The following is a 13663-nucleotide window of genomic DNA, read 5'->3' on the forward strand; positions in this document are numbered from 1 at the left end:
GTCATATCTCACTTAGAACCTTTCTCATCTTGGCAACCACCACCGCATTCTCTTCCTCTGTTCCCACTGTGATCCTCACACAGCCTAAGCAACCCGGCTCGTTACCCCTGAAACGAACCACGACCCCGTTCTCTTCGGCCAGCAGACGGTACATTCGCTGGGCCCGCTCATTGTCCGGCCTTTGGCCCTCTTGGTCCAAAATGGGGACCAGAATGAAATTGGCGTCACTGCCGCCTATCGCCGAGCCAACCCCGGGCACGGACGAAAGGGCTTTGAGTAGTGACGCCCGATTTACGTTGATTTTCGCTAAACTAGCCCGCATCGCGACGATGGATGGCTGGGAAAGCGCAGAGAGGGCGATGTAGGAGGTCGGAGTGGAAATATTATAGGGTGCCTTTGCATTTGCGAGGACTTGGATCAGAGGCGGTTGAGCAATTGCAATGCCAAGGCTAGAATATTCGAAGCCCTCGTATGAACGAGAAATAAGTACTTACCGAACGCCAGCGAGACCAAAGCTTTTACTGATCGTCTGCATTACACAGATGTTACCGTATTCTTGGATAAGCGACATGGCAGACGCGTCAGGAGAGGCAAAGTCAATGTATGCCTCATCGACGACCACAATACCCTTGAATTTTGGATAGTCCAAGAGCTCCCGAATAACGCTGCGCGGTATCAAAGTGCTAGTTGGATTGCCGGGAGAGCATATGAGTATGAGTTTGATTGCAGGGTCCGCCTCGATAGCAGCTTTGATCTTGGAAATGTGAGGTCAAATGCCATAAACGCAGGAGAAACGCACAGCAGTTAGTTGTAAACTGAATCTCCCATGTTCCCCACCTTCTCCATTTGCCCCAGACAGCTCAAGCGGGCATTCTACAACTCCTACGTCGTTTATTTGCGCGCAAACACCATACATTCCATATGTCGGTGGTGTAGTGATAACTTTGTCCCGCCCAGGGGCGACGCAAACTCGTATGAGCAAGTCAATGACCTCGTCGGAGCCTACCCCCCAAGAATATGTGGTCGACAGCATTCTCAGGCAGTCCGCGCAAAACAGCAATGCGGGATTTGAGTTTGTATTGCGTGGGGTCGGGATAGTGGTGGAGATCGTCGTTGAACGGCGCGTCTGAGTACAAGCCCACGGTGCCTTGTATTGAGTGGCCGAACGCGTTTTCGTTGGCGTCGAGGAGAATGCCTGTCTGGTAGTCCTCATGGGCACAGCGATAAGGATGAAGGGCGAGGATGTTTGGGCGGATTACGTCCAAGATATTGAAGTGAGAGGGACCAGTGTTTGCAACATTTGGCGCGAGGCCATGAATCGACATGGCAGTGAGTGGTCGAGTCAGGAAACTAGCCTCTTTAGCTCCGGCCATTAGTACATAGTTCACGAAGCACTCATTTCACCGTCCGTATGTGGTAGCATGGTTTGAGTCCTCGGCCTGTCCATGGCTCAGCGCAATCTCGCAAGTTGGGATTGGTTTGTCTCTGAAAATCATGTGATGGTTTTGATTATTTTCCTGATTTGGAACCGTGGATGACGTCACGCGTCTGGAGAAGGTGAACGGAAGTTACGGGCTCCGCTTTTTCGTCTTTGCTCGCTGACATGCCATATTGCCATGGAATATATTTGCGGACTTCCGACCCGATATCCCATAATTCGATTCCACACAATGACCCACTAGAGATTCAGAAGGAATTGTGTTTGTTGATGGGAGTATTATTAATATTAAATTAGCTTTCTGTACTACATAGCTGATCATTGACATAAGTAGAGGGTAGAAAGCTAGCTTAGAGCTGCTCTTCCTCAAGATTCTGTTTGAACTGAATGATATCCAGATGGACTGCTTAAGTAGAAGTATGTGGGTCAGGGGCATCAAAAGCAGACTGAGAGTTTTACGGAAGTCGGGAACCTAGTGTTCCCCAAATAGCCAGGGGCGAAAGCCTTGTAACAAGTTTTTGTTGTAAAATTATACCATACGTGGTACGCGCAACTTGGTTTCAACTTCATACCTCTTCGCACACAGATTGGCAGATAAAGAGTCTGAAGCTTATTATGACCTGGGTGCCGGATGGCGAACACTCCGAGTTCTCCAACCTGTTTGGGAGTCAATTCGAAGCGCTATAATCCAAAATGGCGAAAATAAACGCTGCCCAAAATATTGCATCAACAAGCCGCTCGGATTGAAGATGGCCGGCATTGCTCGGCGTGATCGGAGATTCTGAGACATGAAATCTGATGGAACGCGTGATGCTGCGGATGAACAAAAAACCCGAAAGGAGCCCATAACCGTACATCACCTCTCAGCACCATCCAGCAAGTGGTCCCCCTCCACCGTCCACTACCGTCATGGGTCGCAGAAAGATTGAAATACAGCCTATAACGGTGCGTTTCATGGGCGTTGCGCCGGTGGCTGGTCACACAGACCCCCATGACGTGACGCCTTTCTCTTAGTCGCCATATGCTGAATCTGGTCTTCAGCATGAACGAAATCGTTCAGTAACCTTTGTTAAGGTGCGTTTATCTCACGCCTATCTGCAATCCACGGCCAACGGACTGGAAATCTTGCCGGGACCAACGCCAAGCGTTTTTTTGTCCCAAAAATAAAGTCCCCTCGAGGAACCAAGTTGGATACGGATTTCTGCGAAGGATTTCGATTCTCGAGACCTTCCAAGGCCCGTACGACCACTCTGTCTGCTCTCGAGCCTCCCTTGCGAGGACGAGACCTCGTTGTTATGGCCTGCTCTTTTTTTGGCGACAACTTCCCGTCTGTCTGGCATTGCACATTAGGCTAACATTGCGCCGTCTAATAGCGAAAATTGGGTCTCATGAAGAAGGCTTACGAGCTGGGTGTTCTTTGCTCGGTCGAGGTCGCTGTTATCATCCTCGGTCAGTGTTATGTACGAGGGAGACGGGAGCTAACAGTTCTGCAGAAGAGCGACCGGGACAAGAGCAAAAGCTCTATCAATATTGTTCAGGCGATATTCGCGACATGATAGCACGCCACACCGAAGTAAGTATGCTTTCACTTATCATGCCAGCTATACATAACACGTTTCAGCATGATGGAGAATCAGACACCAAAGGTCCCTCTGATTTCTCAGGTGTCGCGGACAAGACAGAAGATGCTATAGGAGAAGATGAAGAGGAGGCAGATGAAGAAGAGCCTCCTCCACCTCCACCAAAAAAGAAAGCAAAGCCTAGCAAAGATGATGTGAGAAGACGGTTACTTGTCCTTCACAACTAAAATCTTTTTAGATGGAATATAGAGGGAGCGGGAGTATGGCCATCCCAAGTCCACCTATCTCAATTCGTAAACTTGCTTCGACCGCCAGCAAGGTTAAGAGTAGCATCTTGGCCTCGTCTGATCAACACCCTGCCCGGCCAACAAGAAATGGCAGTAGCAAATCAACTGCGTCGGCCCCTCCTGCAAAAAGGCCACGACTTGCGAGATCACCGCCACCGAAACGAGAAGATACATCAGAAGACGAATTACCTCCACCTCGGCGGCCCAGACGTGAACGACGGGCATCATCGCTCTCGCCACCTCCAGGTATCGGAGGTATAGGCTTAACTCTACCACCTCCAAGTTCTATGGCGACAATGTATAATTACCCACCCGTTCCTCCTCCACCGTTGTCTCGTTATGGCGGTGGATATGGCGGGGGACCTCTGCCTGGCGTCGGTGGGTACCACAATCCACCAATCCTGGAGCTTCCCGGTCCGGGTCATTTCTCCGGACCGCCGCCACCGAGAGGTCAATATGACCCATCAATGTTTGAGCATCTTTTACGAAGTGCAGCAGCTCAACGAGCCAGCTATGGCTCTCAGTATGGTGTTGAGTGGCCAATTCATTCTCACCCACCACCTCCGCCGCCATCTGGGCAGCCTTCCACTGGCAGCACATCGGGTGCGTCATCCTGGAATCTTGATGCATTCATCCATTCAATGTTGTATGCACCTCCACATATTCCCCCTCCATACACACAACCATCGAACTTCAATGATTTACCGTACCCACCACATCAAGGCGATTACACAGCGAGCTGGCTTGATTATCTTTCTGCAGTGCCGCCACCTTCAACTACTGCGTCAGGTCCAAGCCCGGGCTTTAGCTTCGAGGGGATCGTAGGAACTGGTGTTACACGAAGTGCTTCGACAACATCTTGGGAACGGGGTGGCTCTAAACGGCCCGCATCGGCTGCAGAGAGCTTATCGGGGTCGGAAACTGGCGCAGGGCGCGAGGACAATGACTAGGCAATAGAGTCGAAAAACAAGCTACGACGCGTTTCGTTTCGTTTCGTTTCGTTTCATCTGAGTAAATTTGCATGTATATAATAGCTGATCGTCAAATTCGTTCTTATTTGGGATAGCTCTACTACACGAGGAACCGGCAAGAAGAATCCATAATAAACAGTATTGAGACTGATGAGTGAAGACACAAGTTTAACGTGTTTTGGTCCGTCTTCTCTGCGAGCAGACGTAAGCCCAAGGCCCACGACAAGGGAACACGAGGAGAGAGCGGTGACGCTCAACCCTTCCTTGGGAATGAGAGGACCTACCGGCGACCAGCTTCACACAGCAAACAAAGTCGATTCAGACGAAGGGAAGGGATAGAGCGGTCAGGGAAAGCAGGGGACTCGGGCAGGGTCTGGTTAGACCAATCACTCAAAACTCAGGAAAGCGAACAATTAACAAGGCGAAAAGTGGCGGCGAAGCAGTTGTCGGGGAAAGCTGTTGGGATGCGGTGGAAATATCAGCAGCTGTGGTAGAGCTAGACGCAGATAGTGGGTGCTGAAGAGTGTGGCAAACTCAGGGTGGTGAATGGGAGCAATGACGGCCCCAACGTCTGGTCCTCGAGTTGGATGTTGGGGTGTGTGACGAGCAGCTTTGCGGAACCGCGTCGCACCTGCGGTGGTGATGCAAGGGAGTCTTTTAGTGTCGCCAGAGAATCGTCGACTAGAGGCTGAGGATGTGGGGCGAATGGAGAGGATGATAAGAAAAGCAGACAGACAAGCGTCTTTTATAGGTTTTTGGTTTGTGGGTGCGTGAAACTGCAGTACACAGCCCAATTCAGTCAGTCCACACTACTAGATGGTTCCAAGGAGTCAGAGCCCTCACAGACAACACGTTTTCGTTCAAAATCAGGTCCGCTCTTGTCTCCCGCAGTCAGACTGTGAATTTGGTCTGAGAGGGGGTGAGTGTGACGACCAAAATAACAGGTCCGCTCACGGCCCGTGATGCGCTGATGAAGCTGTGCAATTCGTTTGGCGGAAACCATGAACGTCGACGATATCCAAGCAGTTGTTCCGGCAAAACAACAGCACCCAACAGCTTCACAAAATAAGCGACGAGTATAAAGAGCCTGAGGGAGAAATCCCAGAATCCAGCTGAAAGATGCAAGAATTCGAGACCAAACTGAATGAAACCATCGAGGCGGGCAAGATGTTGGCTGCTATTGCAGTGGTGGCAGATGTCGACGGTGGAATCAACTGACTACCGTGTTGAATCTACTGACTTCCATTTCCAGGCAAAACCGTCTATCGACACTCTGCAGGCAAACAAAACCTCGAACCCAATGCACCATCTGTTGATCCAAACAGCACCGTCATGCTCGGCTCTGCGGGCAAGTTCATCACCCACATTGCTGCTATCCAATGTGTCGAACGTAGTCTAATTGGCTTGGACGACCCTGCTGCAATCGAGAAACATCTTCCTGAAGTTGCAGCGCTGAAGGTTTATTTGCCAAGCGACGACGAGCCCGGCTTCATTCTTCGCGAGCCAACCAAGAAGATCACTCTCCGCCATCTACTCACTCACTCGAGCGGAATTTCATATCCTGGGGACGAAAAGCTCGAAAAATGGACCCAGTCAGACAAACCAGCGATCGACGAGAACGCTCACATCATCGTCAAAATCTTCTCGATGCCGCTCTTGCATGAACCTGGAGAGGGCTGGACATATGGGTCGAGCGTGGAATGGGTCGGTCTGCTCATCCTCCGCCTCACCGGTCTGCGGCTCGTGGAGTTTGTCCAAAAGAACATTTTTGACGCGCTGGATATGAAGATGTCGACATACTATCCTGAGAAGCATGCCGAAATTTGGGCAAAGAAACTTCAGATGGTCAATCGCGAGAGTGGCGTGCTGGTTGCCGAACCAGACGATACGGTTCAAGGATTGACGTGTAGTGTTGGCGATTTGCAAACTCTGCTTGTTGACCTCCTTGGTCAATCGAAGCTACTTTCCCAGCCTTATGTCGACGAGATATTCAAACCACAATTCGTTCGAGGCACCCCTACCTATGTCGGGGTTCGGGAGGACATTCGCAAGCTAGGCAAATCTGTCGGAGTCCCAACAACACTCGCCAACCCACCAGTCAACGCTAGTCTCGCGGCTTTGTTCGTGGAGGATGGAGTTGCACCGTTGTCGAATTTCCCTCCAGGGACTCTCACTTGGAGTGGAATGCCCAATGTTATCTGGGCCGTAAATCGGGAGAAAGGAAAGGCTGCTATCTTCGCGACACAATTGTTACCTGTGGAGGATGATGAAATCATTGCAGTTGCGATGAGTTTCATGCGTGGGGCTTGGAAGTCCCACTAGGCAAATGAGCGTGTGTACTAGATAGCTCTAGTCAATAAACATCAGATCAGGTACAAGGACGGTGCATATATCGAAGATTAAAAGAATCTATCCTCCCTCCTCTACAACAAGAAGCCGCAGCCGTGGACCATTTAGTCAACCTTCTTTTCGATGGCTTTCTTTTCCAGAATCTGTACCCACTTCCGCGGAAACCATCCTTCACGGCCGTCCCGTGTCCGACCTTTCCACCATTCGTCGTTTTCGAGCTGAACTCGAGGATCAACCTCACCACCTGTCCGTGGGTCAAATTTGCCCATGATGGCAACGATCTCATTCTCTTTAAGAGAAAGTTCGGAGGCAGTAGATGCGGTGAATGGATAGACAGCACGAGCGAAAGTGAGGCTTGCGGGGTCAAGTGGGGGGAGTGGCTGACCAGGTAGTGAGGTTGGGCTGTTCTTGGCGCGCTCGTTCAGAATATGGATGAGCTTTGTCATGGCGTAGGGAATGCCGAAGATAGCGAGGAGGAAGATGATGAGCGGCTTTTTGCTGGCTTTTGGGGCATTATTACCCGGAGCAGGCTGTGGCCCTTGTACAGGTCGTCCATTGACGAATTCGCGGAATTCGGATTGCATTCGAGGGACGGGAGCTCCGGTGATGAGCTCACGCATCCAACGCATTAGACCGAATAAGCCCAATACACTGCCAAGAGCGTTGCGAAGATGACCAAACTGGTCGATAACACCGACCATAGCGAAGAAAGATGAATGAGTGGCCATGAAGGTGCTCTCAAGCATCTGTGCGACGCCAGAGAAGGTTTGAACAATGGAATGCAGAAGAGTGAAAGTGTGTTGGGTGGTAGATTCGAGTGTCTGAGTGAGAGAAGGGATAGGCATTCCGTTGGCGTCGAGTTGCATTCCCATAGGATTCATGGGCCCACCCATTCCATATCCCATAGACCCATATGGCGACATGCCCATGCCCATACCCATACCCATTGATGAATAAGGGCTCATGCCATATCCACCCAGGCCACCATATCCGCCGGCTCCATAACCCCCGTATGACCCAAATGCACCTCCATAGCCGGTGCCAAAACGTGAATATGGAGAAGCACCATAAGGACTGAGTGCACTCGATAGAGAACTTGTTGGGGCGTTGAAAGCTGCTGGTCTCTCCGGAAGTGAAGGAGGTGATGAGGCGGTGTGAGCTGCGGTCGCTGTCGGCACTGAGGGAGGGGTAGCGGCCGGAGATGACGTTGAAAGCACAGCGGCTCCGCTGCGCTCCCAGGGTTTTGGTGGCGAGACCATCGGTGAGTGTGGAATGAGAAAGGTAAGGTGCTTATGTAAGACTCGGACACTTCAAGAAGCGATTCCCATAGGTAAAATCTTGGGCTGGCTGAGCTGAACTGAATTCGTCGCTAGACCTTTCTCAGTACCGTCTTAAACAGTTTGTTCAGTAGATTCAAGAGCTCGGTTTGGATTCTGTGTGTCTGGACTAATAAACATACAACCGATTAAGCACCAAAATACACAGTAAGGACCCATCGAGCGACATTGAACCCTAGAAGCGAGACCACATATGCTGCTCCCAGTGGGAGGAGAGGTGCAAGAAGGAGAGTGGTGCGTGCAAGAAATGGGAGTGCAGATAGACCCAAGTACGTGCCGTAGATATATTGCGCGAACCTGGCCTTTATTCAATCTGGTAGATTATGGTTAAGCATAGAGCATACCCAGCTAGATAGAGCGTGTTTCCAACCCAAAGACAAACCCAGTTGTCCCTGCGGATCACTGGGAGAAGAAACAGCTGCGCAAGGTAGAGAGTAAGGTAAAGAGGGAAGAACGCGTTTGTGTGAACATCGAATGTGTATCTAAGCGTTGTCAGCGATTTGAAGAAGAAGTCGAATGTCTGTTAAACACACCCCCACTCGACAGTCTCATGTCGTGGAACAGGAGATGGATAGCGGGCACCATGAAGTGACGGAGCAGGTGCAACTGGTACGGGTGGTAGAAGGAATGTTCGCGATATTTGCCTTGACTCGTGTTAGTCCAGAGAGACTCGAAGGGCTGTCATCACCGCCTCACCATAAAATGGTCGATATTATTATCCCAGACAGCAGAAAGTCGCGTAGAACCATCAGGATTGCAAGTTGTAGAGCCTCAAATATGCCTAGCGAGTATACCAGCGACCAGGCAATAGCAGACACGCCTAAGCACGCGGAAAGGAGGACAAGAATGGCTGGGTCGTCGCGTGCCCAAGTGTTTTTGGTTTCTTCTCTCGAATGAGTTTAGTTTTAGTACAAGATGGGGCAGCTCACGTTTGTGGAAATAAACATTTCTGTAAACCCGACGAGGAGCGATGCATAAATAAGTTAATTGCCATGCTGCAAGCTCAAAGTCCTGGTGAACGTTAATGAGTGGATCGGAGAAGATATAAGCATTACCATTTGCTGGAAACGGTGCAAGCGGCGGAAAATTATGGGTATTCGCGAGACAGAAGAGGTGGCCGAGGTAGGTGTGGGAAGGCCACCGGCCTCTGCAGCATAGGCCGACATGGAGAGAGCAGGTAAGTCGTGGTGCCGTCGGCGATTCATGTGGCTGTGTGATGGTGTTTGTCACGGCGCTTAATTCCTTTTACTTGACTGTCCACCACAACAATGGACGACGCTGACGTTCTGGATTGGGACGAAGACGATGGCCACACTGGCCCTATTGGCGCTGAGGATGATGATGATGCGGTCTCACTGGGCTCCATTCACGAAGAAGAAGAAATCCAGTCAGAGCCAGCTGGTGACTCCCAACCAGACCCACCGCCCGTCTCCAAACCCCCTTCTCCAGAACCTTTGGCTGAAAAGCCTCAGAGGTCTCCTTCGCCGCATCGTGGAAGAGGGGAGAGACAGCGGAGTCATAGAGACCGCAAGCCTAACAAGACTCCGCTCACACAGCCCATCACACACGCTCTCCCCCCCAAACCTATTTCTGCAACACTCGCTTTCAGCTACTCAAGCACCACGTCGGCGACTTTGATGGCCAGTAGTCTTAAGGACTCCCAAGATAATGTATGTTGCAACATTACTCCCCTTTCAGCTGCTGAAAGACAAACACAGAAAACGAAACAGGCCACGAATGGGCCCGGTACCTCGCCCTCAAACAAGCCCAGCTCCGCATACAGGGAGCGCGAGCCTTCCTCAAGTGACCGCGAAATCAAGCTGCCCAATAGACACGCAAGCCCACCTTCACCCATCTCTCAAGTTGCATCGAGAGCAGCGGCTCCTCAACCAAAAGGCACGTGGGATCGTCCCCGCGGAGAAGACCGTAGCAAAGACCGTGACCGCCACCTACATGCTGTCGACGATCGCGAAAGGCCCATACGCGGGGTTGGTCTCTCCACCCTCCTCCCTGCAGCATCTCCATCTTTACCATATCCCTTTCTTTTCTTTTAGCATCAAGCTCGTGACGAGCCATCCAAATATTCAACTCGCGAGCGCGAAAGAGAAGGAAGAGAACGCGGACCTGAAAAAGAGCGACCACAAGACCGACATCGAGACAAAGTCTCTGCTTCTGGCGAAGACTCTGCCATGTCTTACCAGGACCGACACTACCGCCCCAAAGATAGCGACCAGACAGACTTGGGATACGTGACTAACGATTCTGACCGTCACATACACAGTGTTGGACCTGTTGGACCTCACAGGGGTCGAAGTGAACGAGAATATCCTGACAATATAGCAGCTGGGTCTTCTGAACGCGAGCGCAACCGTGGCGACCGAGAACACGTACCACCCCAAAATTCGTCCTATTTGGATGATGGTGGGAGACGATCGTATCCAGGAGCTGATGGCCGTGGTCGAGAGCGGGATTCTGGCTACCGAAGAGAAAGTGATAATGGCTGGCCCTCGCGGGACCGCCCTTCACAGGCGTTTGATAGCTCCACATCTAGAAAGCCTCAAGATTTGGATCTCCGCAACAGTAATGGCCCTAGCACCACTAACAACCTTCGTGACATGCCTCCACTACGAGACGATACGATTGGTCGTCCTTTGCCGAAACATCATCGCGAACGTGACCAAACACGCACCACCGATGCTCCTCCCAGTACGTTAAGCATATTCTCCCCCATCGCCTCGACTTCGCCGCTGGTTTCCGCTCCCGGATTTTCTGTCTGCCGCAGACTGATTCAGACGTTTGCTGGACAAATACTCGTCTACTTTGCCTGTGACAACCAGTGCCCATTGGAGACTCGCGCTTTGGTTATTGATGCGCTTTCACTCCATCGGCGCTTTTCCAGCCCTTTCCCATCTCCATTCTCTCTTCGACTCCCGTTACCTTTCCGAGGAATTGCATGCTCATGTTACCTTCCTTTTCGTCCTTGTATTTAGGAAATCCACGACGCAGATCCAACTCTCGTTCGCCTTCTCGGGAGCGACATCAGGAACACCGTGGACCCCGAGAGAAATGGGGCCCACCACGTCCACCCCCACCGCCACCACTACCAGAGTCACAGAGAGGACATGAACGCGCCACACGATTTAGTCCTAATATGGTCACACAAACACTGCCGCCAATGAACGCTGATAACAGGCCTGAATTCACCAAACCATCTCAAAACGACATCGACGCCTTCGTGCCTGATGAATTCTTAGAGGATAATAAGGCTCGCGAGAGAGAGTCAGGAAACCAAGCAGTGGGTATCAGAATGGATATCGATCAGGACAAGCACGATGAGCCAAGCTTTCGTAAAGTATTTGGTTTTGGTGGTCTTCATTTTTAATTCTTCATCAGGCCCGAAACGCCAACCTCTACCGTCGCAAGATCAGATTTTTCAGGAGAGTGGTCCTCCTCGTGTGCCTCCTCATTCGTTCGGCTCAGCGCCAAGATTCGGCCAATCAGGGCCACCCTCAGGGCCTCGTTATTCCCGAGGTGGTGGAGTCAATGGTGAAACCCGTAGCCTGCACTGGGAAAGAGAACGGGATCCAGTCCGCGAGCGGGATAGAGAGCGTCCTCCGTCTATGCATGCTGATGTTGATATGCCCCCGCCACCACCACCAGGTCCTAGCTCTGCTTCAACGCAACCCCCCTTACGCAATGGGTCAACACTGTATCATGATCGAGACTCTGCTTCGACCTCGGCCAACGAGGCGCCAAGGGGCCCGCGAGCGATGAACTCTTCCGCGCCTCCGATCAACGAAGGTCCAATAGGTTATGGCTCCAATCGCGGGAGGAGATCACCGCCACCATTTGGTGCTCGAGGTATGGGTAGAGGAGGTCTTCGAGCCGTGAGTTTTACAAATTTCGAAAGCCCAGTATTCATATAGTTCATAGCGAGTGGTACCACCGCCATCTATGTCCACTGGCCCCAGCGTCACAAATTCCAGTCGTCCGCCAATGGATAACACTCCCCAACAAGAATCGCAATCGGCGGGCAGATTTGGGGCTTCTTCCGGATATGGGTTTAATAGCGAGCCTGGCTTTCCGGACATGAACCTTCGTGGAAGAAGTAGAGGAAGGGGTCGCGGTCGCGGTCGAGGGGATTCTGGACATGTGGGTTTTTCTTTCTTTGTACTCGTCAACTATCGTGCTCATTCTGATTCAGGGAGGATACTCCCGCGATACTTTTCCTGGAAGTGGGCCCGATTCAATCCCCAATCGATATAACCAAGCAGTGAGTTTACCTCTTTTGAAATGGTATGTTTTGACCTTTCAACAGCCCATATCTACTCGTTCCAAAGAGGCATATGAAGAACCTGTGCGACTGCTCCCTCCATGATTTATCATACTTATGTTGTCTGCAGTCTTCCTTCGATGACGATGGGCGAAGGTCAAGCTACTCAGAAGGCGTCAACTTCCCTCCTACCTCTACACGAGGTCCGCCTCAACGTTCTTCGAACTGGGAACACAACCGGCAAGACCGATCCCGCAGGGACGATGATTCAGCTCGCTATCCCGAGGGTGACCAGAGTCGTTCACGTGCAAATTTAGAAGATCGTATGTCGCACAGCGAGCGGTACGAGCGCTCAGCGTCGCAGCCATCGAAGTCACCACAGTCTTCTCGACATCCTCTACCAATGAACCCGATGCGGCCACATGCGCCACCATCACCTGGGAGAGTGTATCCAACCGACTTTGAACGAAACGGGAGGCGTGGCTCAGTTGATGCTGATCGAACAACAATGGGGCAAAACGAGGGGCCGCTTTTGGATCGTGTTGGCGGTTACGATGATCCACGCCAGTCGAAAGCGCCCATCCGTATCCGTCGTCCTGGACCTGATAGTGCACTATATATGGACACTCCTTCAGACACACTACCACCACCACCACCAGAGCGACGCCAGCGAATCTCACTCCTGGATCGCATTGCCTTATCGAATACATTGAGTGAGCGGGTACAAGCCATACCAGCCAAGCGAGAGTGGGCTGATGTCGATGGACCGGATAGTGCAGATGAAGAAGAAGAAGATGGTAGCGGGAAGCGGAAGAAAAAGAATATCAAGCCCAAGCGCAAGAAACTCTCAATGTAGAGACTTCTTGGATCTAAATAGCTCGTTTTCCATTCCTCTGTGCCATGTCTTCTAAAGTTTAATACTACAATAACCACCATCACCAGATCACATGATTGTGACCATTGGCGCACCTCCTTTCCCTTTCATTGTTTCAACAACTCACAAGATGCCGCCTAGGCAAAGGAGACATAACAGACCTAATGGCAAGTGGTTGGACATTCTAGAGGCGTTACGAGAGAGCCATCGAGATGGTTCATCCAATATCCTACCTACACTATACTTCTGCTAAAAAATTTCTGCAGACCAGAATCGGAACACGTATCTCAGCTACTGCAAAGCCATCAACGGGCTGAGAGCCGACGAGAATGTTTATGACACCGCCGACAAGTTATTGTCTGTCAATGGTATAGGCACCACAATTCTTCAGAAAATCAAGACGTATAATGCGGGTAACACCCTGGACAGCAAGAACAGCGAACCTGTCACGAAACCTACCCCCAGACCACGCGGCGGAGCTTTGAAGCGGTCTGCCACAGAAGTTGACTTACCGCCGCCAACTCGCCCAGTTAAACGCGTCGCCAGCGACGTGT

General features: G+C 51.3%; 6 protein-coding genes across 6 annotated transcripts; 3 read left to right on the forward strand and 3 right to left on the reverse strand.

Annotated features, from left to right (window-relative positions):
- Position 1: 1 nt before the first annotated feature.
- MIND_01220900 (Aminotran-1-2 domain-containing protein) lies at positions 2 to 1325 on the reverse strand (the record flags this gene model as incomplete). Its single annotated transcript, XM_037368712.1, has 4 exons — positions 2 to 449; positions 495 to 754; positions 800 to 969; positions 1007 to 1325. 4 exons carry the CDS (start codon positions 1323 to 1325, stop codon positions 2 to 4), a joined length of 1197 nt encoding a protein of 398 aa, XP_037214680.1.
- A 1022-nt stretch (positions 1326 to 2347) lies between these two features.
- On the forward strand, positions 2348 to 4255 carry MIND_01221000 (SRF-like protein; the record flags this gene model as incomplete). The annotated part of the gene is made up of 8 exons (XM_037368713.1): positions 2348 to 2383; positions 2480 to 2512; positions 2812 to 2887; positions 2932 to 3011; positions 3060 to 3212; positions 3257 to 3755; positions 3804 to 3908; positions 4029 to 4255. 8 exons carry the CDS (start codon positions 2348 to 2350, stop codon positions 4253 to 4255), a joined length of 1209 nt encoding a protein of 402 aa, XP_037214681.1.
- Positions 4256 to 5395: 1140 nt separating this feature from the next.
- Positions 5396 to 6598, forward strand: MIND_01221100 (Protein kinase; the record flags this gene model as incomplete). The annotated part of the gene is made up of 2 exons (XM_037368714.1): positions 5396 to 5480; positions 5529 to 6598. 2 exons carry the CDS (start codon positions 5396 to 5398, stop codon positions 6596 to 6598), a joined length of 1155 nt encoding a protein of 384 aa, XP_037214682.1.
- Positions 6599 to 6729: 131 nt separating this feature from the next.
- MIND_01221200 (SH3 domain-containing protein) lies at positions 6730 to 7902 on the reverse strand (the record flags this gene model as incomplete). The annotated part of the gene is made up of 1 exon (XM_037368715.1): positions 6730 to 7902. The coding sequence occupies exon 1, from the start codon at positions 7882 to 7884 to the stop codon at positions 6730 to 6732; it is 1155 nt and encodes a 384-aa protein (XP_037214683.1). The 5' UTR covers positions 7885 to 7902.
- Positions 7903 to 8090: 188 nt separating this feature from the next.
- MIND_01221300 (uncharacterized protein) lies at positions 8091 to 9167 on the reverse strand (the record flags this gene model as incomplete). The annotated part of the gene is made up of 6 exons (XM_037368716.1): positions 8091 to 8259; positions 8307 to 8444; positions 8496 to 8606; positions 8659 to 8845; positions 8892 to 8973; positions 9018 to 9167. 6 exons carry the CDS (start codon positions 9165 to 9167, stop codon positions 8091 to 8093), a joined length of 837 nt encoding a protein of 278 aa, XP_037214684.1.
- A 63-nt stretch (positions 9168 to 9230) lies between these two features.
- Positions 9231 to 13091, forward strand: MIND_01221400 (uncharacterized protein; the record flags this gene model as incomplete). The annotated part of the gene is made up of 9 exons (XM_037368717.1): positions 9231 to 9632; positions 9681 to 9950; positions 10017 to 10668; positions 10953 to 11309; positions 11356 to 11849; positions 11896 to 12114; positions 12167 to 12235; positions 12281 to 12319; positions 12366 to 13091. The coding sequence occupies 9 exons, from the start codon at positions 9231 to 9233 to the stop codon at positions 13089 to 13091; spliced, it is 3228 nt and encodes a 1075-aa protein (XP_037214685.1).
- Positions 13092 to 13663: the final 572 nt, after the last annotated feature.

The sequence above is a fragment of the Mycena indigotica genome, assembly GCF_014461135.1.
Source record: "Mycena indigotica strain 171206Taipei chromosome Unknown Mind.scaff0012, whole genome shotgun sequence".
Classification (NCBI taxonomy): Eukaryota; Fungi; Basidiomycota; class Agaricomycetes; order Agaricales; family Mycenaceae; genus Mycena; species Mycena indigotica.